General features: G+C 50.1%; 1 protein-coding gene across 4 annotated transcripts in view; it reads right to left on the bottom strand.

The window, feature by feature from the left end:
- Positions 1 to 5,911: 5,911 nt before the first annotated feature.
- Positions 5,912 to 27,328, bottom strand: part of LOC142245978 (caspase-8-like) — a 118,540-nt gene continuing 97,123 nt past the window's right edge. For all 4 annotated transcript variants that reach the window (XM_075318983.1, XM_075318982.1, XM_075318984.1 and 1 more), the window contains 3 exons: positions 26,488 to 26,626; positions 7,835 to 8,324; positions 5,912 to 6,315 (listed from right to left, as the gene is read on the bottom strand). In XM_075318983.1, the coding sequence (XP_075175098.1) occupies positions 6,186 to 6,315; positions 7,835 to 8,324; positions 26,488 to 26,626 (759 nt within the window). In that variant the 3' untranslated portion in view covers positions 5,912 to 6,185. The remainder of the gene's footprint in view (positions 6,316 to 7,834; positions 8,325 to 26,487; positions 26,627 to 27,328) is intronic.

Raw genomic sequence — 27,328 nt, forward strand, 5'->3', positions numbered from 1 at the left:
GGGTGAAGATAAGGTTCTGCGTCTGTTCATCTTTGTGAGTAGCTGTGGAGGATCATTGAGTGAGGTTGAAGGAGGAAGTGAGTGTTATAGGTTTAGAGACATCTGAGTGGGAAGTGTCAATGGAGATGTTAAAGTCACCCATGATGATGGTGGGGACGTCAGTAGAAAGGAAATTAAGTAGCCAGGTGGTGAAGTGGTCAAGAAAGGTGGTGGCTGGACCTGGGGGTGATAAATGACAGCCAGTTGGAGGTTGGAGGGGGAGTAGATGCAGATGGAGTGCACCTCAAAAGAGGGGAGAGTAACGGAGGGTGGCACTGGAGAGGGGGTGAGGCAGGTTTCAGTGATGCCAAGGAAGGGAAGTTTGTTAGTAATGAAAAGTTCATGGATGTAGGAAAGTTATAGTCTTATAGCGTCCCCTCCTCTGGATTGGTAGGGATCCCAGCAGTCAGACCTCCACTGACCTGCAGGTTATCACTCATCATAAGAATAGCTGATAACTTAACTAGAAAAAGGGCATAACCAATTAACTAAGCTTTATTAATATAAAATTCACATAATTCTTGCAAAATTATGGCCCATTTACAGTGTCCAATGTTGGGTCTTTAATGAGCACCGATCAACCCTGTCAAGTCAATACACAGGCTGACAACCAATGATGGAGTCAGAAAAATTCCTTATATGATCCTTCTTTCCCTGTATATAATCCATGTTATCAGAAATACACAATAATGATTTTTTTTGTCATGCATAAAAAATCCAATCACCAAACCAATGAGCGCTTTGAGTGATTGGCAAGATGTTTTGAATGGGAAATAATTGTTCACTAACTACTTATTTAGCTGATTATTGCCAAATATTAGCTGCTAATGAGCCCTCATTTTTTTTAAATGCCTAATAACACAAATTACATGGGAAATATTATTGCAAATCTTTATATATTATTTTTAAAGTTAATTCAAGTCTAAAAACAACATAACAGAAAAGATACATCTGAGCATCAGCACGATTAATTATTGTGTATGACAAGCACAAATCTCCCATTTAAAAGAGTATTTCACATTATAGTTACAGTACATACAGTGTGTCCACCCATATCCTGTCCACCGCTATTAACTTGAGAACGGCAGCTGATATAGGCATAGAAGTGGTGTCTAGGTATAGTAAAGTATCCATGCGCTACGCAATGAAACCACCTATAGCGCCACCTGGTGGAAAACAACGGAGTTAGCATTATTATCTCGAAAACAGAATGAGATAGAGAAAAAAAGTGAATTACAAAGTTGTAGGGCATCATCAATTCAATACGAATCGACACCTTGCATACAGAAATGCTATGATTAGAACGTGTAAAACCCACAAGGCTGCGGACGTGAAGCGATACTTCATGGAGACCTTCCTACAAGTCATTGGGTATGGTGGCTGCATGGAGTGGCCTCCACACTCACCTGACCTGACCCTATTGGACTTCTTTCTGTGAGGTCACATCAAACAGCAGGTGTATGCAACCCCTCGACCAACATTGCAGGACTTACGACGACGTATCACAGATGCTTGAGAAAACGTGTCACCTACCATATTGCACAACGTGCAGCAAGATACAGTCTGCTGTCCAGAGTCCAGATGTGCATTGCAGCTGATGGTGGCCACTTTGAGCATTAAAGTTAAATGAGCGCCATATGCATGACCAGCATTCAATATTTTGGGTGGGGGGGTGATGGGTTTCATATCATAGCATTTCTGTATGCAAGGTGTCGATTCATATTGAATTGATGATGCCCTACAATTTTGTAAGTCACTTTTTTTCTCTATCTCGTTCTGTTTTCGAGATAACAATGCTAACTCCGTTGTTTTCCACCAGGTGGCGCAATAGGTGGTTTCATTGCGTAGCACATGGCTACTTTACTATACTTAGACACCACTTCTATTCCTATAGCTGCCGCCGTTATCAAGTTAATGGCGGTGGACAGGATATGGGTTGACACACTGTATATGCCAAGCCAAATATGTAACAAAATATACAATAGTGGCAATAAACAGACTTGTCTTGCTTATAATAGATTTCCAATGTCTTTTCCTGGAGAAGTTTGGTGGCGTCTTACACTGATCATACCACATTTACAATGAGTGTTTGGCAGATGTACCTGTAAGATCCAAACTATCTGCCTAATGTGCTCATAGACTTTCAGTAATCAGACAAGTGGCCATTTAGCACACATTAAGGTAATTAAACAGTAGCACCTGTGGACACAGACAGAAAAGGGCCCTTGTGCAAGAACAGTATATGGACCCTTTACAGTCCAATAGCTCATCATAGTGTACAATTCAACCTGCTTTGGAGGTAGAAATGGGCACCCAAACCTCTCAGGTTCCTGTGCAGCTGAACAGGTTGCACCAATGATATGTCCGCCCCTTAACCGTACCCAATTAGCAGCACTTTCCAATACAACTGTATGAAGAAAAAGTATCTATATATATAATTGCCTTATTCTGTCTGTCTGTCTGTCTGTCTGTCTGTCTGTCTGTCTATCTGTCTGTCTGTCATGCTCCAAAATTGTGTCCTTACGGTGACACAAAGCTGATTGGCCGCTGGGCTCGCCATGGCCCCGCCCCCCCACACGGATTGGCCGCTCGCCCAGGCTGCGCCCCCACACGGATTGGCCAGCCGCTCGCCCAGGCTCCGGCCCCCCCACAGATTGGCCTCTCGCCCCGGCACCCTGCAGGCATTGGCAATTCGGCCCCGCCACGCCCCGCCCCCCTCACGCAATGCACGCTAGCTCTAGCCCCGCCCCATCCCTCCCCCCGCGCATTCCCCGAACTGACACGGCTGTCACGGAGGTGAGTACTGTACTCCCCCCCCACTCCACCCCCCCCCCCCCGCGCATTCCTCGAACTGACACGGCTGTCACGGAGGTGAGTACTGTAACCCCCCCAACCCCCCCCCCCACCCCCGCCCCGGCCCCCGCTCGCACGGGAGTGGTGTGGATACGTTGGTAACCATGCTCGCATGGTTACAAGCGCATCAAGCTCCTGCTGCCGCGGAACATCCACACGCACACACATAACAGCACACACACAAACATACACACACATCAGATCACACTCACTCTCACACACACCTCACACACACCTCACACACACCTCACATCACATCCACACACTCACAGCATCCGGCGATATCGCTTGCTTCTCGGCCTCGATACTGTGCTGTTGTGACCTTCCAGGACCTGACGGAGGATCACATGGCTAGAGGCATGTGGTATCTCCGGATGTTTTGAGTGTGAGCGCATATGTGCGATATCGTCAGTGTCTGTGTGTGTGAGTGGATGCGATCGGGTGTGTGTGAGTGGATGCGATCGGGTGTGTGTGAGTGGATGCGATCGGGTGTGTGTGAGTGGATGCGATCGGGTGTGTGTGAGTGGATGCGATCGGGTTTGTGTGAGTGGATGCGATCGGGTGTGTGTGAGTGGATGCGATCGGGTGTGTGTGAGTGGATGCGATCGGGTGTGTGTGAGCGGATGCGATCGGGTGTGTGTGAGTGGATGCGATCGGGTGTGTGAGTGTCGGCAGAGGAGCACGGCGTGCTGGAGGAGGCTGGGAGCAGAGAGGCTGATCATGGGGAAGGCTGGGAGGGGGAGGCTGATGCTGGGGGAGACTGGGAGGGGAAGGCTGATGCTGAAGGAGGCTGGGAGGGGGAGGCTGGGAGGAAGGAGGCTGGGAGGAGAGAGGCTGATCCTGGGGAAGGCTGGGAAGGGGAGGCTGATGCTGAGGGAGGCTGGAAGGAGAGAGGCTGATGCTGGGGGAGGCTGAAAGGAGAGAGGCTGAGGCTGGGAGGAGAGAGGCTGATGCTGGGGAAGGCTGATGCTGAGGGAGGCTGGGAGGGGAAAGCTGATGCTGGGAGGACGGAGGCTGGGAGGAGAGAGGCTGATCCTGGGGAAGGCTGGGAGAGGGAGGCTGATGCTGGGGGAGGCTGGAAGGAGAGAGGCTGATGCTGGCGGAGGCTGGAAGAAGAGAGGCTGAGCTGGGGGAGGCTGATGCTGGGGGAGGCTGGGAGGAGAGAGGCTGATGCTGGGGAAGGCTGGGAGGAGAGAGGCTGATGCTGGGGACAGAGAGGAGAGGCTGATGCTGGGAGGAGAGAGGCTGATGCTGGGATGAGAGAGGCTGATGCTGGGAGGAGAGAGGCTGATGCTGGGGGAGGCTGGGAGGGGGAGGCTGATGCTGGGGGAGGCTGGGACGAGGGAGGCTGATGCTGGTGGAGGCTGATGCTTGGGGAGGCTGATGCTGGGGGAGGCTGGAAGGAGAGAGGCTGATGCTGGTGGAGGCTGATGCTTGGGGAGGCTGATGCTGGGGGAGACTGGGAGGGGAAGGCTGATGTTGGGGGAGGCTGGGAGGAAGGAGGCTGGGAGGAGAGAGGCTGATCCTGGGGAAGGCTGGGAATGGGAGGCTGATGCTGAGGGAGGCTGGAAGGAGAGAGGCTGATGCTGGGGGAGGCTGGAAGGAGAGAGGCTGATGCTGGTGGAGGCTGATGCTTGGGGAGGCTGATGCTGGGGGAGACTGGGAGCGGAAGGCTGATGCTGAGGGAGGCTGGGAGGGGGAGGCTGGGAGGAAGGAGGCTGGGAGGAGAGAGGCTGATCCTGGGGAAGGCTGGGAAGGGGAGGCTGATGCTGAGGGAGGCTGGAAGGAGAGAGGCTGATGCTGGGGGAGGCTGGAAGGAGAGAGGCTGAGGCTGGGAGGAGAGAGGCTGATGCTGGGGAAGGCTGATGCTGAGGGAGGCTGGGAGGGGAAAGCTGATGCTGGGGAAGGCTGGGAGGACGGAGGCTGGGAGGAGAGAGGCTGATCCTGGGGAAGGCTGGGAGAGGGAGGCTGATGCTGGAGGAGGCTGGAAGGAGAGAGGCTGATGCTGGCGGAGGCTGATGCTGGGGGAGGCTGGAAGGAGATAGGCTGATGCTGGTGGAGGCTGATGCTTGGGGAGGCTGGGAGAGGGAGGCTGATGCTGAGGGAGGCTGGGAGGAGGGAGGCTGGGAGAGGTAGGCTGAGAGAAGAGAGGCTGATGCTGGGGGAGGCTGATGCTGGGGGAGGCTGATGCTGGGGGAGGGTGGGAGGAGGGAGGCTGGGAGGAGAGAGGCTGATGCTGGGGAAGGCTGGGAGGAGAGAGGCTGATGCTGGGGACAGAGAGGAGAGGCTGATGCTGGGAGGAGAGAGGCTGATGCTGGGAGGAGAGAGGCTGATGCTGGGGGCAGAGAAGCTGATGCTGGGGGCAGAGAGGCTGATGCTGGTGCAGCATGGGGGATGGAGCACGATGGGGGGGTGCGCAGCATCGGGGATGGAGCATGATGGGGGGGTGCGCAGCATCGGGGATGGAGCACGATGGGGAGTGCGGAGTATGGCGGATGGAGCACGTTTGGGAGTGCGCAGCATGGCAGATGGAGCACGTTTGGGAGTGCGCAGCATAGGGGATGGAGCACGATGGGGAGTGCGCTGCATGGGGGATGGAGCACGATGGGGAGTGCGCTGCATGGGGGATGGAGCACGTTTGGGAGTGCGCACCTCCCCCAACACACACACACACACACACACACACACGCGCGCGCACTGCACAACACACCACACACCACACACACACACACTGGGAACCACAAACAACTGCCCTACACAGACACCCACACACACAGACAACGCTGCACACACACAACACCCAACACACAAACACCGCGGCACACACAAATATACGCACATACCGCACAACACACACATTGCACAAAACATACCTCCCCCCAAAACACACCACACACACACAAACCGCGCAACACACACACAACGCTACAGACACACAGCGCTCCACAAACAACGCAACACACGCAACACACATACAACACCGCTCTCACCCCCCGTCACACCCAGACAACACCCAGAACATGTACAGCCCCTACACAAACACTTGGTAACTACACACAACAACATCTATATATATATATATATATATATATATATATATATATATAACAAAAATCATACATGAACTACACAATACGTAAATTCTAGAATACCCGATGCGTAGAATCGGGCCACCTTCTAGTAATTATATACAGAACTATCGGGAGTCTAGGCAGGCATCATCAGGGCATATGCCATCACATGAAGCAGCAATAGGATCGTCTCTCCAGCAATCGGTTGTAGAAATCGATTAGTTAATTGAAGACCAGTTTTCTGGTTAGTGTTGTCCACGGCTGGGGCATCTGTGTGGCATTGAAGTTGTCGGCTTGTTTTTGGCTCAGTTCATGGTTTACCTTTGTTAGAGTTGAAATGATATCTTCTTGGCTAGAAAATAGTAAGACGTTTACTGATTAGTGAAATAAGGTTAAATATTTGTTTAAAACATGATCTATACACAATGAAGAATTCGAAGAAAATCCAAATATAAAAATGATCTTTAAAAAAATTTCAGAAGAATTCTAAGATTAAAAAAAAATAAGCGACTGCACTACTGTTGTTTATGGACTGTGTATGATATTGCAGATACTATAGCTTTGCTCATTTACAACATGAAGCTTTCAGAAAAAGGAAACTACGTAGTTTTTCTAATCTCATACAAGTTCCTTAACCATTTGTTTACACAAGCTTTTTAAAATGGCACATTTTGCTCCTTTTCTGTATTTGTTCATCTGTAACAAATGTTTCATTTGCTGTAGAAGAGACTGTCTCATAAATTTAATTTTGTTGATCTCTATAGAGTAAGAAATAGGCCGATTTACTAATCCTGTCTAATATCTAGACAGCGTAAACTTACATTAGACAGTCTCAAAGGGAACCTGCACCTCCAAAGACGCTATCTACCTGTAGATATAGTCAGGGGCATACCTAGAAATGATGGGGCCCCATAGCACAAGTGTTAATTGCCCCCACCCACAAAAAAAGCACAAAAGAGCATATCTCATAGTTTTGCAGCATCTACAAAGGAATTTTACTCCTATTGCACCCCTTAGACAGTGGACATGACCTGAACTTCATTTGAAGTCCCTGATTGGCAGTTCGGGTTTCTGCCCAGATGCAGCCAGCCATAAGCAGATCACTTCCAGGGACAGGTGGGTGGGGTTTTTCCATTTTTTTTTTTGGGGGGGTACACTACATCTGATCATGCTGTTGCTATCCCCACTGTGAGCGGATCAAACACTGGAAGCGGCTCACACTGTGCTGACCCCCGAGCACACAGGATCACAGCGATGCTCGCACAATGGTTTGCATTCGTAGAGCATCCAAACTCCGAACCTGAACTTGGAAAAGTCTGAGTTCATACCAAATACCGAACTTCAGAGTCGGTCCTCTCTATTTGAGAGCAGCACAATATAGGGCAAGAGAGCCTGATTTCACTTATTAGGCTGTGTGGTGTAGTTTAAATTCAATGAATGTTTTAACAGCAGGAGATTATCACTGTCTGACTAGGTCTCACACTGAAGCCAGTCAACTTAATTTGTATAACTCCGCCCCCACCACTGATTAGCAGCTTGCTGACAATTCATAATGTACGCAGGAATCTGTCAATCAGAGGGTTGTGGGTGAGGTTATTCAGGGCTCAACATTATGTCCACTGCTATAGCTACAAGAAAGAAATAAGGGATTGTATTAAAACTGCACCAAGCTATCCAGTAAGTGATACAACACTGGAAATAGGCTTTCTGACACTATATCAGGCTGCTCTCATATTACATAACAAAAGATTGCAGAAAGTTTCCCTTAATCTAACAGATATGAACACCTTTATTTTCATACTTTATTATTATAGTTTTAAAGATGGTGCAGTTCAATATATAACATGTTAAACACAAAATTCAAATGTTACCTTTCATAGCTTTTATGTAGATGTTCACACAAGGACTGGATGTACCAGGAGCCATGTTTTGGATGCCTGTAGGATACACAATGCAATGTGGTAGCCATTCCCAGCAGAAAATCTGGCTCATCAGGGATAAGATCCATTGAAGAATTGCAGCCTTCGGAATCAATGCATGCATCGGTTTGTAAAGAGACTAGCTGCTGATGTTCTTTACCCTGACATGCCTGGATAAAGAACAATTTGGGCTTTCCGACCAATGTAGGACATTGCGAGCTGCAGAAACAAAATGTAAGATCTCTTATGGGCACACTTTGCCCATCTGTTCCAGAGATTGTTCCTCTGTCCCCGTGTGACAGAACACAACATATAAAGCAGTCGCTTTCTCCATGGTTGTTTCCTTTGTACGAGTTGACGGTCTGAAAAATCTTTTCTCCCTCTAAGTCTCTTTTTCTATGAACTTCAAAACCAAGTTTGGAAAATATGATGGAAAGTGATTCTACAAAAAAAGAAGAATGTGTATATTAAGTTAACTGATCTTTAACAGCCGTTCGGGGTACATGTCACGGTATAAAATAACGACTATGGTTGCTGTTGAGACATACAGCTATGTTGATTTCTTGGGAAGAGAAGCTTGTATTTTTCTGTTTTTATAATTTCTGAATGCAGCAATAAGGGAAGTGTGCAATTCATACACTAGTTATTCCCTAAATATACTGTAGTTTGTAAATAAAATTTAAATACAATTATATAATTAGGTTTTCCTGACAAAGTAATCAGTTTCACAACAAAATGCATTGTCTTCGCAATTCAATAACAAAATAATAAGTACTATAAATCTGCAAATGTTTTTTGTTTGGGTTTGGACATTTTCTCTTCAGTTCAGATCCTGAAAAACAAGAAAGCTAAGAGTCTCGGAAAATTACGACAAAAGCGCTATTCTTTTTTTTTGTTCTTTTTTTTTTACAAATGTTTGAATTTTTTTTTTACCATTTAGGTAAAAGTAAAACTAGACAAGTTTGGTATCTACAAACTCATACTGACCTGGGGAATCATAATGCCAGGTCAGTTTTACCATCTAGTGAATATGGCAAATTGAAAATCCAAAAAACAATTGTGCAATTGCACTTTCTTTGCAATTTCCCTGTACTTGAAATTTGTTTTCCAGTTTTTCCGTACACTATATGGTAAAACTAATGGTTTCATTCAAAAGTACAAGTTGTCCTGCAAATAAGCCCTCATTTGGCTATATTGACAAAAAAATGTAAAAGTTATGGCTCTTGGAAGAAAGGGAGGAAAAAAAATAAAGCGAAAAACAGGAAATCGCAGGGGGGGTTAAGGGGTTAAAAGAATCACAAGATATTTCTCAACAGATTTAATTTTTTATTCAAACACGTTGTTCTTCATGAGTTTCCGATAATCCAGCCCCACAAAAATGTTCTTCTCAAGTTTTGCTTCGAATAGGCATTTAAACTTTGTACACAGGTACTTAAAAGTCTGTTCTTCTTTCGGTAGAGCTGTGAGGGTAGCAGGGGTCTGTAGTCGTGGGCAGAGGCAAGCCGCCACTTCCAAGCAGCCCTGCTTCTTTTCTCAGCTGTACCCCTGTCACCTCCACAGTGCGACATGGGACACCACAACCCCACTTCTTTAGGGTTAATTCAGACACGGAGTAACATTTAACACTTCTTTACTGAAGAACTCACACAGTTTCTGTGGAACACATTCACTGCACATAGCTTCAACATTACAAGCTTGTTACAGTTTAGTTTCTTTTCACATTTTTCTGCAGACTGCACATCCCTCCGACTACTATAGGACTGTCTTCCTCTCCCGGTAACACCACAGTGGTAGACAAGGAATTAATAGAGTCCCACATGGCTCTAACCGTGTCCCCTCCAACAGGGATTCATTTCACGACTGTCTCTATGCCGACCCGTTCACCCAGGTCTATGTTACCTCACACATATACCAGTCCTATTGGAGTCAGTTGATTCTCAGAAGTCCCACTAGAGCCAAGGACCACAACTTCTGAAGACGGCCAGTGCTCTACATCTAACCCAGGCTACTGAAGAATTTCTTTTCCCACTTGGTCCGGACTTCTGAGGTGACCCTGAGGGTCTGGCCAAATTCACACTGGACTTCTCACACTACACTCCCACAGGTACAACCTCTGCACTCTACTCACTTGTGTCCCTATCTGACCAAAACCAGGAAGCTCTTACTGCCTTAACCCCTACTGTGGGCCGGCCTCTTCTCTTTTAACTCTCTCAACCTTGCCACTTCACTTCAGCCCTAAGCTCTCCCCTACAGCTAAGGGACCGGTGATACCTAGTGGTGGCTGGAAAACATTGCGCCCAAAAGCACACACATAACTAACATTTCCCATAAATATACAGTACAGACCAAAAGTTTGGACACATCTTCTCATTCAAAGAGTTTTCTTTATTTTCATGACTCTGAAAATTGTAGATTCACATTGAAGGCATCAGAACTATGAATTAATACACGTGGAATGAAATACTTAACAAAAAAGTGTGAAACAACTGAAAATGTGTCTTCTATTCTAGGTTCTTCAAAGTAGCCACTTTTGCTTTGATTACTGCTTTACACACTCTTGGCACTCTCTTGATGAACTTCAAGAGGTAGTCACCGGAAATGGTTTTCATTTCACAGGTGTGCCCTGTCAGGTTTAATAAGTGGGATTTCTTGCCTTATAAATGGGGTTGGGACCATCAGTTGTGTTGTGCAGAAGTCTAGTGGATACACAGCTGATAGTCCTACTGAATAGACTGTTAGAATTTGTATTACGGCAAGAAAAAAGCAGCTAAGTAAAGAAAAACGAGTGGCCATCATTACTTTAAGAAATTAAGGTCAGTTTGTCCGAAAAATTGGGAAAACTTTGAAAGTGTCCCCAAGTGCAGTGCCAAAAACCATCAAATGCGACAAAGAAACTGGCTCACATGAGGACTGCCCCAGGAAAGGAAGACCAAGAGTCAGCTCTGCTGTGGAGGGTAAGTTTATCCAAGTCACCAGTCTCAGAAATTGCAGGTTAACAGCAGCTCAGATTAGAGACCAGGTCAATGCCACACAGAGTTCTAGCAGCAGACACATCTCTAGAACAACTATTAAGAGGAGACTTTGTGCAGCAGGCCTTCATGGTAAAATTAGCTGCTAGGAAACCTCTGCTAAGGACAGCCAACAAGCAGAAGAGACTTGTTTGGGCTAAAGAACACAAGGAATGGACATTAGACCAGTTGAAATCTGTGCTTTGGTCTGATGAGTCCAAATTTGAGATATTTGGATCCAACCACCGTGTCTTTGTGCGACGCAGAAAAGGTGAACGGATAGATTCTACATACCTGGTTCCCACTGTGAAGCATGGTGGTGGAGGTGTGATGGTGTGGGGGTGCTTTGCTCGTGACACTGTTGGGGATTTATACAAAATTGAAGGCATACTGAACCAGCATGGCTACCACAGCATCTTGCAACGGCATGCTATTCCATCCGGTTTGCGTTTAGTTGGACCATCATTTATTTTTCAACAGGACAATGACCCCAAACACACCTCCAGGCTGTGTAAGGGCTATTTGAGGAGAGTGATGGGGTGCTATGCCAGATGACCTGGCCTCCACAGTCACCAGACCTGAACCCAATCGAGATGGTTTTGGTGAGCTGGATCGCAGAGTGAAGGCAAAAGGGTCAACATGTGCTAAGCATCTCTGGGAACTCCTTCAAGACTGTTGGAAGACCATTTCCGGTGACTACCTCTTGAAGCTCATCAAGAGAATGCCAAGAGTGTGCAAAGCAGTAATCAAAGCAAAAGGTGGCTACTTTGAAGAACCTAGAATATAAGACATATTATCAGTTGTTTCACACTTTTTTGGTATTTCATTCCACATGTGTTAATTCATAGTTTTGATGCCTTCAATGTGAATCTACAATTTTCAGAGTCATGAAGATAAAGAAAACTCATTGAATGAGAAGGGGTGTCCAAACCTTTGGTCTGTACTGTACATATATTAACCATGACATCTTTAGGAGGCTTGTAGGGCACCGAACACCCTCCTACAGAGTTTTCACAAACTGCTTCATCAGTCCAAGCTTAATGTGGGGTGGTAGGAGGAGAAGTTTAGTAAAGAAGAAAAAAAGATATACCAAAAAAGGGATCACCAATGCAAATAAAAATAAGTGAAAAACAAGATTTTTTATTATTACTGAAACACTGTGGACATATCACGGCTCCAGGGACAGGCAGGAGCACACAAACAAACAATTAAAAACATTTAAAAAGCCCAGAATGGCATAATTCCCCAACACGCCAGCCTCCAATATGTTATTGTGGCGCCCCTGACCTGGTCAGGCACCACTGAGTACTGCACCCATGCTGGGGACAGTACAATACAGGTAATCCAGAAGGCTGACCGAGGTGTGACTACACAGGCGCATAGTGATCAGGTCTCACACATGTACCTATGAGAGGACCCCTGGGGATCCCAGGAGGGGGAAAAGCCTTCACCTCCACTGGAATAGTGGAGGGGGCCAAAAGCCTCCATCTCCTCTCAAGGGGTGTGGTAAGAGAGTCTGGTTGCTAGGTGGCGTAGGCAGGCACAAAAGGGAAAAGAGAAGGAGGAGTAAACAGTCTGAAGCAGAGTGTGGAGGAGTGAGGAGCAGGAAAGTGAAGCTCTGACAGGAGCAGCAGTGAAGGTCCCAGATGTGAGCCGGTTCAGAGCAGAGTCCAGGGAGCTCCGAGGAGAGCTGACCCCTTCCCCTGGGCTGCTGTAGTCTGACAGCGTCCGCGCAGTGGCTACCGACGGGGGAGAACGGTCACCTAGGAGTGCTACCCGAAACCCATCTCCAGCTAGAGAGAGAGCACAGAGTGGGAAGTAAGGAGACTGCTAGGGAGAACCAGGCCCAAACGGGCGGCAGATCCCGGAGCGGAGATAGATCCAGCCTTCTTTTGCTAAACCTGCCGGTGTGGGGCTCTCAAAGCCCACGCCACAACACCACAAAAGCCGCAGCCACGTAGCCACAGTTAGGGCCCATAGGTCACAGGAGGCAAGCAGCTGGAGTGGCCTGGTCCAGGCGACAAGCAAACGGCAAACGAAGGGGAGAGAGGCTGCAGCATCTTCCCTGGGTGACCCCCATAGGGACTCAAAGTCGGGGTTACCCCAAACCACCAAGGGCTAAGGAAGGCGAGTTAGTAGTCACCCTCACAAGTCAGCCTGAAGGACACCTGGTTCCCACTTGGTTCATCCCAGCTACGCCCGGGTCACTCACCCTGCCATCAACTGTGAGTAAAACCCCTGAAAGACATTCTGCCTGTGTGGAGTTATTCTGCGCCTTGTGGTACTACGCACCTACACAGGGCCCTGGGGCTTGCCTCACTCTCAGGAGGCTATTCCAACTAACTGCACTCACCATCAGCCCCAGGCGTCCCTCAACCTGCAGTGGCGGTCCCCACTGACCGCAATACTGAGAGTGGCGTCACGACAAGAAGAAGATCTCCTACCTGTGACAAGATCCAGCTGAGTGGAGTCCCTGAAGGTAATGCACCGACACAACACCTGTGGGGCTTCACATCATAACAATAATATAAAGTACCCCTCACAGAAAATAAGAGTAGACAATCTCCACAAGTGGTAATATGTATAGGTAACACGCTTCAGGGCAAGGCAGATTTAGATCAAAGATAAACATGCATAAATATGCAGATTGTAAGCCATATATCAACAGGTATTGATGTAAAATAGAATAGACCCTGATAAATCCTTCTGGGTACAGCCAGTGATGTGTCAGAGGTTTACTATATCAATAAATAGTTCAGATGGCCACAATTATTATTATTATTTATGCATGTTTATCTTTGATCTAAATCTGCCTTGCCCTGAAGCGTGTTACCTATACATTACCATTTGTGGAGATTGTCTACTCTTATTTTCTGTGAGGGGTACTTTATATTATTGTTATAACATATTGGAGGCTGGCGTGTTGGGGAATTATGTCATTCTGGGCTTTTTAAATGTTTTTAATTGTTTGTTTGTGTGCTCCTGCCTGTCCCTGGAGCCGTGATATGTCCACAGTGTTTCAATAATAAAAAGTCTTGTTTTTCACTTATTTTTATTTGCATTGGTGATCCCTTTTTTGGTATATCTTTTTTTCTTCTTTGCATATTCTCTTCCATATACCTGGAGATCCCATTGGGTGGTGCCCTTCCTATCTTGTTGTTGTCCGAGGAGAAGTTTAGTGGCTTAACTAAACTTTCTGCAACTATCTCAAATCCAGGTTGCAAAACTGTTCTTGCTAGCCAACATTTTTTGCTGCAGTGATGACTCCTATCCTGTCTGACCCAGTCACACAAAAATGTACTGAGATCAGAATACACACACACATGCTACACTGATGGTAAAAAAACAGATATGCATGCAATGAAAATTAGATCTGGCATACTGATGAAAAACAATCCTAATCTCTTCCCCAACATCATTTGTAGGGTACGCTCACACGAGCGTGAAAATCGGACGAGTGCAATGCGAGAAATTCTCGCATTGCACTTGTGGCGCCCCTGAGGCTTCCGTCGCCACAGGTCATTGCACCCCATCTGCGGTGTGATGCCCTATTCTGGGAGAGGAAGAGAGTGAACTCCGGTCTCCTGGTAAATTCACACTACACCCATTGTTAGGGACACACAGGACCAGGGAAAGTGGCAGGCAACCCTCCCATGCTGCATGCTGAGAGGGGCTGTAAGACCCATCCCTGCTCCCATAGGGTGGTAGCCTAGCAACTGGGGAGGTGGGAGGAGCCACCTGAGAGTAGATAGAGAAGGGAAGGTCAAGTTTAGTCAGTTCGCTCAGGGAGTGGGAGAGTGAGGAGTGAGCATGTAGGACGAGAAGGAAGGAAAGGGTCGCAGGGCCGCGGGTAGTCCTGTAAGGTACCACGAGCAGTCCTTGTTGGGTACCGCTGCCGAGGGCCCAGAGGCGCTACGGGTAGCTGCAGGCTGCGGTGGCCCGTTCCACGGTGACATCGGTGGAGTGATTAGCTGCGACAGGGGACGGTCCCTAGAAACTGGAGGAGTGAAAAGACAGTCTCCAGACAGTAAAAACCGAGGCCCAGGGAATTGCAAGCTCCCAGGGCCAGAACCCAGAGCAGACCTTCAGAAAAGGGGTAATCAGCCGACAGGTGACCCCCCAGCCTGGAGGCTGTAATGGAGGCCAAGCCAAGTCCATCTACCTAAGGCAAGGCTAGTGAAGACAGCAGAAAAAGAGACACTAAAGAGAGGGAACCGGATTTCACGCTCTGAATCATCCAGAACTGACGGAGGTCCCTGACAGTGGTCCCAGCAGTCTGAGGGTCCCTGCAACTGTGACGGAAACTGTGAGTAAAAGAACTTGAACTGCACCTCTGAAGTCGCCTCAGTTATTTCCTCTGCATAGACATTCACAAGCACCAACTGTGCCCCGGGCATTGCTCCACCTGTGGGGAGCAGTACCACCATAGCTGCCATCACATCATCCCGGTGGCCTCACACAGCAGCGGCGGCTTAGTAGCCGCATACCACAGGTGGCGTCACGAACACAAACTTTAATTCAAGCCACATATTCAACTGACACCCACCAGGGCCACGGAGCCGGGCCCAGCCACCACTGACTACCACCGGACTAGTCCGGCCCGGCACCGGGTGTCCCATAGCCCTGGGGTGGGCGAGTCAACATTGGCGTCACGAACAGGATTTCGTGCCCGGTCACACCGGGTACTGTGCGCCTGAGGAACTGTGTACTTTGCCGAGAAACCGCCGCCATTAGCGCTGCTGAAAGCGGGAAGAAGGGGGGCGTGCAAGAAGAAAGGGCGTGAAGAGAAGCCCCGCCCCCTTGTCCAAGAAAAGCGCGCGAAGCGGTGCCCGCCATAGAAAACGGAAGAAAAGGAAGTAGTGACCAAATAAGCTGGCCGACTGGCCGAAAGAGTTTAAAAACCAGACCCGAAGAAACGAAAATGTACCTTATAGCAAGCGGAGCGGTGCCGGCCATGATGGGCTGGGCGCCAGTCTGGCGCCAGCTGCTCGTGCAGCCCCCGGCCCCGCCTCCAAGAAGAGAAAGGGTGCAGCCGAGTGGCGTGGTCGAGCACCCGAGCAGTGTCCCAGGCAGCCTTCTCCAGGACGGTAGCATGGCGGAGGAGCTGCAGCGGAGTGCACCAGGAGCCGGCAGAGAGGATTGCAAGCTGGACCTGCTCCAGGAAGAAGTGCGAGCTCTGGCCCGGAGGCTGCGCAGCATGGAGGCGGACCAGCGGAGAGAGACGCCGAGGGTGCCGGAGGATCTGGAACGGTGGATGGATGCCGCGGAGCAAGTGCAGGGTGAGCAACCAGAGACCCCGTCCAGTCCAGACCCAGGGCCCCGCCATGAACCCCCGCTTAGCCCCTTCACCGACCCTCTGGCCTTTCCGGTCTGCCCTGCGGACGCCCGGTGGGGCACCGGAGGCCTGCCTGAGACCCCCGCGGACGGAGCTTGGGGTGGGATGACCCCCGAACCGCTAGTGGGCCCCCTGCCGAGTCCCCCTGTGAACCTCCTGGGAATGGCATCCCCGGGAGTGAACTGGGACGCAGCGCCCATAGAGACCAGGGGACTGCAGCGGCCGCTGCGCCCCAAGGAAACTCCCCTGGCCAATGAGCTGACGTGCCAGAGGCTGGTGGCCGAGTACCAGCGGGAGCGGGAACTCTGGGAGAAGAAAAGAAGGGCCCGAGAAGTCGCAAATCTGGCCTCTAAGGAGGAAGTCAGGAAGGCCCTGAAAGGGACCGAGTGCCCAGTACGACGGGGCACCATAGTTGATTTTCGGCAAAAAGATGGCTGGGGCTTCATCCGGGAGCCTGGTCTGGGCAAGGATGTATTTGTGGCCCGGAGAGACATTGAGGAGCACCTGCCCAGAGGCCATCCAGGACGCGATGCCAAGCTGGGGGATGTGGTGGAGTATGCCCGGCTGATGGGAGACCGTGGGTGGTATGCGCTGCATGTGCGTATTATGCAGGAAGAAGCGGCCCCGGAGGAACCGGAGTGGCGCCGCGCCATGCCATCTCGCAGTGATTCCCCTGCCAGCAGCAGCCGCAGCCCTCCAGACAGACAGACCCAGGCCGCAGAACATTGCAGCGGGCCCACAACAGTTACCCAGGAGACACAGACCAAGATCTCCATGGCGCGTGTGATGCAGGGCGCCCGGCCAAAGCAGGGCCCCAGAGACCACAGCAATAGCCCCCTGCAGACAAGCAGCCCCCTGCAGCAGCGCCGGGCAACGCTTACAGGCAGCCCCACTCCAGTCCAGGCTGCGGGACGGCGCAGAAGGTCAGGGACCAGTGCTCAAGGGACCCAGACGGTGATCTCATCAGCGTACCTGCTGCCAGGAGCCATGCCGGAGTGGGATCCTGACATCTATCCTAGAGAGTAAGGAAGATGAAGAGCTGCCAAACTGTACATAGCCCCTCATTCTTTTTGAAGAAGTCCCTCGTGTTTTGCCCCTAATTCTTTTCGAAGATGACACCCTTTCCTGCTGTGCTGCCCCTGATTCTTTGTGAAGACGTCACCCCCCCCCATGTTATGTGCTACCGGGCCACTGAACTGGAATGTGGGCCCCGGTGAATGTTTAGGTGTCCTGACATACCAGGCCACTGGACTTAGTGGCTGGTGTGTGGTGTATGTGTTTTATGTCCTACCAGGCCATTGGACTTAATGGCTGGTATGTTGTTGATCTGTCTGATGCAACCAGGCCATTGGACTTAATGGCTGGTCGAAGATGTTACTTTGTTTGTTTGAAACGAACTGACGGGCTACTGGACTTGTAGTAGCCAAAAATGTAATTAGTTGCACCCGTTGTGCCCCCTACCAGAATTATGGGGGATTTGCCTGAACCGTGCAATGGACTGGAAGTGCACACTTAGAGTTTTCTTTATAAGAAGTTTGCAACGTTCATGATATGTGCCTCCCATAAAGGGAAGAAATGTTTTGCTGTTTTATGTTATTGCATACCAAAAATGTTTTGCAGTTCTCCCATTTGTTTTTGTTGTTTTTCAGCCCGAGGACGTGCTGGGATTTGCTGTGGGGGAGTGTGGCGCCCCTGAGGCTTCCGTCGCCACAGGTCATTGCACCCCATCTGCGGTGTGATGCCCTATTCTGGGAGAGGAAGAGAGTGAACTCCGGTCTCCTGGTAAATTCACACTACACCCATTGTTAGGGACACACAGGACCAGGGAAAGTGGCAGGCAACCCTCCCATGCTGCATGCTGAGAGGGGCTGTAAGACCCATCCCTGCTCCCATAGGGTGGTAGCCTAGCAACTGGGGAGGTGGGAGGAGCCACCTGAGAGTAGATAGAGAAGGGAAGGTCAAGTTTAGTCAGTTCGCTCAGGGAGTGGGAGAGTGAGGAGTGAGCATGTAGGACGAGAAGGAAGGAAAGGGTCGCAGGGCCGCGGGTAGTCCTGTAAGGTACCACGAGCAGTCCTTGTTGGGTACCGCTGCCGAGGGCCCAGAGGCGCTACGGGTAGCTGCAGGCTGCGGTGGCCCGTTCCACGGTGACATCGGTGGAGTGATTAGCTGTGACAGGGGACGGTCCCTAGAAACTGGAGGAGTGAAAAGACAGTCTCCAGACAGTAAAAACCGAGGCCCAGGGAATTGCAAGCTCCCAGGGCCAGAACCCAGAGCAGACCTTCAGAAAAGGGGTAATCAGCCGACAGGTGACCCCCCAGCCTGGAGGCTGTAATGGAGGCCAAGCCAAGTCCATCTACCTAAGGCAAGGCTAGTGAAGACAGCAGAAAAAGAGACACTAAAGAGAGGGAACCGGATTTCACGCTCTGAATCATCCAGAACTGACGGAGGTCCCTGACAGTGGTCCCAGCAGTCTGAGGGTCCCTGCAACTGTGACGGAAACTGTGAGTAAAAGAACTTGAACTGCACCTCTGAAGTCGCCTCAGTTATTTCCTCTGCATAGACATTCACAAGCACCAACTGTGCCCCGGGCATTGCTCCACCTGTGGGGAGCAGTACCACCATAGCTGCCATCACATCATCCCGGTGGCCTCACACAGCAGCGGCGGCTTAGTAGCCGCATACCACAGGTGGCGTCACGAACACAAACTTTAATTCAAGCCACATATTCAACTGACACCCACCAGGGCCACGGAGCCGGGCCCAGCCACCACTGACTACCACCGGACTAGTCCGGCCCGGCACCGGGTGTCCCATAGCCCTGGGGTGGGCGAGTCACACTCTGACCAATGTTAGGCAATGAGGTTAAGCTGTTGGTCAGCTTTTCTCGCATCCAGATTCTGGATGCGAGAAAAGCGGCAGCATGCTGCGTTTTGCTGCTTCCGCCGTATCACTCGCACCCATTCAAGTGAATGGATGCGAGAGATACATCGGACTGCACTCGGATGTTATCCCAGTGCAGTGCGATATACGCACAGGCTGACAGTGGAAGAGATGGGGGGATTAACCCCTCCCTCTCCTCCGCAGCGCCCGCACTCAGCTTCACAGCTGTGACCCGATCGCAAGATCGGGTTACAGTCGCATGACACTCGGCTTATGCTCGCAGCAGAGCCTGAGCCAGGGGACATTAGCATATCGCATCCGATGCTCTCGCATCGGATGCCATACGCTCGTGTGAGTCCAGCCGTAGGGAAAGAGTCACAGGTCCTAGCCAAAATGAACTATTTTCTTCTTAGTATGATATCAGTGGAGCATTTCTTTGAAAATATCAAGAAATGTGTTATAAATTTTTCACCCATTGATATAGAGCCACATTTGAGCTGGGTCAACCATTCAGGAAGTTATTTTATGTGTCCTGGAGAAGCACAGATCTCATGCACCTTCATATTTTTTCTTCTGTTGCCTCCTCTCCCTCTGGCAAGGGATCCACATCAAGGCTTCCAAAAATACAAGCTGAGATCTACAGAATTTTGCAAAACTCTTCCTTCTCCATTACAGTACTATAACCCCTGCCAAGAATTATGAAATCTCCACACTCACAGTGTGTTTACTCTGCGTTTTCACTTCGTAGCAAAAATCTTGTCTTAAAATGTACATTGTTGTGCTAAAGTAGTGAGCGCAGCTTCATGTGTGTAGGCAACTGACAGCGACTTACAGCCAGGATCACAGAATCCATATATCCTGGCCATATAACCACTTAGATTCCCCACACATAGAGACTGCAGTATCTGGGTGATTAGACAGTGGAAGGGTGTCATGTCCCACGACTTGGGAATTGTTCATTGTTTTCATTGCTATGTATTGCCTTTCTGTTCCTAGGTAGAAGCTTTGACTTTCCTTGTATTTTGTACCTTCCTCCTCCCTGTAGCTTTGTTGTGTCAGCCTTCCCCGCCCTTCTTCTCCATATAGTGTTTGTAGCAGCCATCTTATATGTAACATGCGGTATGCTCTCTGGAGAAAATCACTCTTTTTACCTGCTTGATTATCATCAGTACAAGATTTCAGTTAAAATATTCATCTTTTAATGGAGTCTTCTTACAGTGAGATTGTGGCTGAGTGAAACTATCTGAGGAACCGATATGAACGTGAGTACGGAAAATATGAATAGCCTAGGAAGAAAACGGCTAGTTCAGGGGCCATCACGTCCTATGTAACCATGAGTCAGAATAAATGGAATTTATTCAGTCACCTCACAAGCAATGTATGACACAATTACAGATTGCTGATGGATTGCCATGGCAGTAGAGACTCAAATGGGCTTTCACATTGAAGGGAATCTGCCACCAGGTTTTTGCTATGTAATCAGCATAATGTTGGGGTGATTTAATTAGATGGTCGGATTCTTGCCCCTGAAGACACAAGTATATATAATGTATAGAGTGATAACAATGTAAAGTGATAGTATAGAGCAAAATGTAGCAGAGTTAGGAATGTAAATAATCGGAATGTAAGTATAGGTTGTAAGATAGGACTTGCCCGGCATTAGGAACTTGTCACCTGGATTAAAAGAGAAACTTTCAGCTCACCCATTCCATGTGCTCAGATTTCCTTCTGCTGCTCGGGCTGCAGGTGCTGTTACCTGTGTATAATGAAGAGGGAAGAGTTCTGCCCAGCGCAAGAAGGAGAGATACGTCAGTAAATTTCCAGGTGCTTTATTCTGCTTGGTTTCCAATAAAAACGATCATATAAACATATGAACAGTTAAGACATAGTCCTCCATGGATAATGACACAACAGCGACGCGTTTCGGCTACTGGAGTGTAGCCTTTGTCAAGTGGCTTTACTATGTGAACTGAGTCCTCTTTATACCCATACATGGAAAAGTTCTCCAAACAAACAGGTGTAGGTTCTTGCTGAAATCCTCAGAATTAACCCATGATCCACTGGCTCAAGATGTATCACAGCACATTACAGGTACATGGGTTCAAATACAATATTTTTTTATATTGTATTTGAACCCATGTACCTGTAATGTGCTGTGATACATCTTGAGCCAGTGGATCATGGGTTAATTCTGAGGATTTCAGCAAGAACCTACACCTGTTTGTTTGGAGAACTTTTTCATGTATGGGTATAAAGAGGACTCAGTTCACATAGTAAAGCCACTTGACAAAGGCTACACTCCAGTAGCCGAAACGCGTCGCTGTTGTGTCATTATCCATGGAGGACTATGTCTTAACTGTTCATATGTTTATATGACCGTTTTTATTGGAAACCAAGCAGAATAAAGCACCTGGAAATTTACTGACGTATCTCTCCTTCTTGCGCTGGGCAGAACTCTTCCCTTGTCACCTGGATTACAGCCACCACCAGTGAGCTCTTATATATACTGTGACGCCCTGGACAAGCCAGGGGTCACAGGTAATTACACCACCACACCCTACACCCCGGTTAGGAACATCAAAGCTAGACCCAAAAATCCTTGTTGCCTTCCTCCAGGGGCTGATGTTCACACCAGGGGGTGGGCCAGGCGGTTGGTCCCGCCCACCGAGGAGATCACAGTCCTGGAGGCGGGAAAAGAGAGGAGATTAGTTTTGGACGTGAGAGTGTGAGGAGTAAAGTGGTAGTGGAGCAACTATCTGAGAGCGTCCGGGTGTGTGCCCCGGACAGAGACAGCAAGGTTAGCAGACGGCGGTGACCGTCTGCAGGAGTGGCCTATCGGAGTTGCCGTAAGGACCGTGGATGGGCGGTGGCCCGGCGGTACCGGACCGGTACACAAGGAGAAGCCAGCACCATTGGCATGGGCCTTTCGGACCCTGGCAAGGCTTGCAGTCACCGTGAATTTGCCAAATCTGTCAGTGAAGGGAACCTCCGGGTTTCCAAACAACTAAGTCCCGATTGAAGGCAACAGTCCAACCATATGAGAGAGACACCGCCACCGCCAAGGCACCAGTTTCTCAGGGCCAGCGCCTGCGGGCAAAGAGGGGCTCCTCCGGCCCATATCCAAGCCGGGGAGCGGGTTACCGGTGGGAACCCATTGGAACCAACAGAAGTACTAGGTGCAGGGAAAGAGACAGTCACCGTTAACTACCGGGGAAAAGCAACAGCAGCCGTCCGTGGGAACCGTCTTTCCAGCCGTGTGTTTTACCGAGAACTGTGTCATCGTCTCAGGCTGAGTGAGTACCACCATGCCGTGCGGCACAGCGCTGCCCCCGCGACCCTGCACCTCACCAGGCCCCGCAACCGGCCTGCCAGCACCCATCCCCAACCCCATCACTGGGCCCCGGGACAACCAACCCCTACCCACGGAGAGGAGAACTAACAACTCAGCTGCTCCCTGTCACCGCTCCCGGGATCCCCATACAGAGCAGCGGTGGTGTTACCAAAAATCCCCACAACCGTGGGTGGCGTCACGGACAATAACCAAATCCCCACCACCAATTCACCCCCTTTCACTCACGGGCGAGGAGCGCCGCTCGAGTCCCCGGGATCCGGCACACTGCTCGAGTCACCACCGAGCAGCAGCGGCAACCGGACCCGAGCAGTGGGAGAGCGCGGCGTCCCCTCCTCCGCCCGCGACAACTTGGCGTCACGAACAGGATCTTACCGCTCTGCCGTTTGGTAGAGGTGCGCCTTGTTACCGCCGGAGGTGTCTGGCCAGAAAATTTCAGAAGCCGCCATCTTTGGCGCGGAAAGTTCCCACTTGAGCGTCTCCTCGAGTAGTGGAGGCGCGAAGGCCAAAACCCCGCCCCGATAGAGGAGGAGCCGGAAAGAGGCTAAGGGGGACGCGGATGGAGGAATGGCGGCGTCCTCAAATTGGAGCGCGGGAATACCCGCTACCGGGGCATCCAAGCTCTGGGGAAAAAGAGGAGGAGTAGCCTTTGAAGACTGCGGCCCGGGTGAGCTCCCCGCCGGGACCGCTGAGTGGCTAGAGCGGGAATTGAGTCGGTTCTGCTTGAAGGTAAGGGCTCAGAGCCTGCAGCAGTTGATGGATTGGAAGGCGGAGATGCGCAGAATGCTTGCCGTAGTGGGGGCCCGTGAGCAAGGGGCCGCTGCGGCCGTGCCGCGTCGCGATCAGTCCACCCAAACCCCAGAACCAGCCCTGATTCAGTGGGAGACGGACATCAGCGCCGCGGCCGGGGATCCGGAGAGAATGCTGTTGATGGAAGAAGAGGTCCCAAGTACGCTGCCTCCGCCACCGTTCCTAACGGCTGTCAGTGGTTCGGGGTTGAACTGCCGATGGAGGGAGAACCCCATGTACCGCTCGGTCCCTGAGTGGGCCGAACCCCTGCTGTGGTAGCCGTCTCAAGGTCAGCGGAGGCCCGCTGCAGTTGTTCACGTTGGGACCACCACAGTGGTAAAGTTGTGAAAGTTTTGAAAAATGAAAATGATTACTGAAGCTTCATCTAATTAAACTGCTGATTGAAACCGGTCGTTGCCGGCACCGTTGTCCCTGTGGGGACCGTTCAAAAAGTTGCATAAAGAACTCTTTATGAACATGCCTGAGAACTTTCAGGGCAACCACAAACATTAGTGGCTTGTAAATAATGTGTTGTTGCAGCTTCCAACCGTTGCCGCCTCCGGAGAGGCAGATTGGAGGAAGGGCCCGCAGTGGAGCAGGCTGGGGCCCAGCCACCACAGGAACCGGTGGCAATCCTCTGGGGGTTTCAGGGGTTCCCCATGGACGTGGGTCCCCTGAAAAGGACAAATCCCGCTCGGGTAACTTGTGCTGGATTGGGGTCAAGGGGTGCTGCCTGTTGCTTAGGGGCAGCATCAGGGCCAGGTTGCTTGGGTGGGAGAGAGCGGAAGCCGTAACCGTTTGAAACCGTTGAAACCGTTTAAGTAAGAGTACCTCCCGATGTGGGAAGATGTTATTTTAATTGTATGTCTGTCACCGTTTTACACTTTTATATTTTTTACAGTTAAAAAAAAAATAAATAAAAAAAAAATAAAACCGGTGTTGGACGGGCAGCCCGCGGACGGTCTGCATTTTGCTAAGGGGGAATGTGACGCCCTGGACAAGCCAGGGGTCACAGGTAATTACACCACCACACCCTACACCCCGGTTAGGCACATCAAAGCTAGACCCAAAAATCCTTGTTGCCTTCCTCCAGGGGCTGATGTTCACACCAGGGGGTGGGCCAGGCGGTTAGTCCCGCACACCGAGGAGATCACAGTCCTGGAGGCGGGAAAAGAGAGGAGATTAGTTTTGGACGTGAGAGTGTGAGGAGTAAAGTGGTAGTGGAGCAACTATCTGAGAGCGTCCGGGTGTGTGCCCCGGACAGAGACAGCAAGGTTAGCAGACGGCGGTGACCGTCTGCAGGAGTGGCCTATCGGAATTGCCGTAAGGACCATGGACGGGCGGTGGCCCGGCGGTACCGGACTGGTACACAAGGAGAAGCCAGCACCATTGGCAGGGGCCTTTCGGACCCCGGCAAGGCTTGGAGTCGCCATGAATTTGCCAAATCCGTCAGTGAAGGGAACCTCCGGGTTTCCAAACAACTAAGTCCCGATTGAAGGCAACAGTCCAACCATATGAGAGAGACACCGCCACTGCCAAGGCACCAGCTTCTTAGGGCCAGCGCCTGCGGGCAAAGAGGGGCTCCTCCGGCCCATATCCAAGCCGGGGAGCGGGTTTCCGGTGGGAACCCATTGGAACCAACAGAAGTACTAGGTGCAGGGAAAGAGACAGTCACCGTTAACTACCGGGGAAAAGCAACAGCAGCCGTCCGTGGGAACCGTCTTTCCAGCCGTGTGTTTTACCGAGAACTGTGTCATCGTCTCAGGCTGAGTGAGTACCACCGTGCCGTGCGGCACAGCGCTGCCCCCGCGACCCTGCACCTCACTAGGCCCCGCAACCGGCCTGCCAGCACCCATCCCCAATCCCATCACTGGGCCCCGGGACAACCAACCCCTACCCACGGAGGGGAGAACTAACAACTCAGCTGCTCCCTGTCACCGCTCCCGGGATCCCCATACAGAGCAGCGGTGGTGTTACCAAAAATCACCACAACCGTGGGTGGCGTCACGGACAATAACCAAATCCCCACCACCAATTCACCCCCTTTCACTCACGGGCGAGGAGCGCCGCTCGAGTCCCCGGGATCCGGCACACCGCTTGTGCCACCACCGAGCAGCAGCAGCCGCAGCAGCAGCGGCAGCCGGACCCGAGCAGTGGGAAAGCGCGGTGTCCCCTCCTCCGCCCGCGACATATAGTATTCTGGAATGCTGTATATCAGTACCCAGGGCGCTCTGTATAACGTAAAAAACACCTTTAGGCTATGTGCGCACGTGTGCGTAATTCATGCAGTTACGCTGCGCTCTGCGGCGCAGCGTAACTGCATGCGTCCTGCGTCCTCTGCACAATCTATGGAGATTGTGCAGGGGCCGTGCGCACGTGGCGTCTTAGAGCGCACCGCTTTGGCTGCTGCCCGGAGCGCGCGTTCTAAGAAGTGACATGTCACTTCTTCCGTGCGCTTTGCCGGCAGCTCCTGCTCTGTCTATGGCAGGAGCTGCAGGCAGAGCGCATGGAATCAGCTTTTTTTTTTTTTCACTACGGACATTTTCTGCAGCGATTTGAAGAGCACGTGTCACATAACATCACAACCCCATATGACCCCCGGCATCTCGAGCCTGGATACTGCAGGAAGGGCGCCGGTACAGGAGGTTAATATAGGCTTTATTATTTTATCTGGGGAAACATGTGGAATCAGAATGGGTTGTCCTAGTAGTGCAAAAACCCTTTAACTCCGAAGTAGAACATCAAATGTGAGACAGTATGATTTGAGGAAATGGATGGACTCATGTATGGTCAACATCAGAAGCTAGTTCTGACCATAAACAGACGACTTCAGCAGAGAAGGGTCCGGAGGAGGATGCTTAGCATGGGATTGGTGAACAGGCTGATACAGGAACGGATGTGAAATGAGGAATGCAGTCCTGTCCGGTGGTGACGTCACTTCACCTAAGGTAATTCCCTGTGGGTGGGAAGATGAGGAGCCGATGCAAACAGCTTTTATTTTAAAGATGAGCAATACACTTTGTTAAGTAAGAACAAAGTGTCGGCAGGAAGCTGGACTTGTCCCAAAAAGGAAATGTATGTCTGTAGTTGTGTATATTTACCACCCGAGGACATAACTTGTGCATGGAGAAGAAGAAGAAGAATGCGTTCCTTGGAAATAGCCTCAGTTACTATAAACACACTAAACAATAGAAAGATGTATGCATGTATAGCGTTACTAATCCCCTGCTCACGTCATTCTTACCTTCATCTTTTTGGGTTCCTTGCCTGTCATTAAAGTCTTGCTGACCAGGATTTTCTCTTGCTTTACTGAAGTCATAATTACTTATGATAAGGCAAATCCCACGTTTCATATTGTTCATGTCATAAAACGGACACGAAAGCTAAGGTAAAACAAAACATATTACATATTAAACAAAATTGCATATTACCTGTTTTGAATACTTTTAGGGTATGTGCACACGCTGAGATTTTGGTGCAGAAATTTTCTGGACCAAAAAATGCACCTTGTGGCAGAAAAACGCACCAAAAAAGTATGCATTTTTGGGGTTGTATTGGGTGCGTTTTTGTACCTTGCATTTTTTTGTGAAATCAATGGCTGGAATGGCTAAAAAATGCAGGAACAAAAATGCACCAATAATTGACATGCAGATTTTTTTCTGCACCCAGAACTGCAAGGAAAAAATAAACACCATGAGCACAGCACTTCAGAATTCTCATTGACTTTGCTGGCATAAGGATAGACATGTTTCTCTTGCCAATCGTTTTCAGGACGGCATGATGTCTGGATATAGGGGGAGACCTGATAAACTGAGGTCCCCTTTTAACTTTTGCCAAGAGTGAACCGCCCCCACCAGCGGCCAATCCGTCCGCCCCACCCCCTCCCACACACCACGCCCCCCCCTCCTCTCCACGCCCACCCCCAGCCTCCCTCAACCTAATAGTGAGATAGAGTCCCCAATCGGATATATTCACCCCACCTCTGTGTCTCTAATACCTCCGGTAGGACCATATCTGTGCATACAAATGAGTTTTAATACATTCATGATAACTGTATGCCAGGGTCGCGTGTAAAGTCAGGGAAC

Source organism: Anomaloglossus baeobatrachus, chromosome 7, assembly GCF_048569485.1.
Source record: "Anomaloglossus baeobatrachus isolate aAnoBae1 chromosome 7, aAnoBae1.hap1, whole genome shotgun sequence".
Classification (NCBI taxonomy): domain Eukaryota; kingdom Metazoa; phylum Chordata; class Amphibia; order Anura; family Aromobatidae; genus Anomaloglossus; species Anomaloglossus baeobatrachus.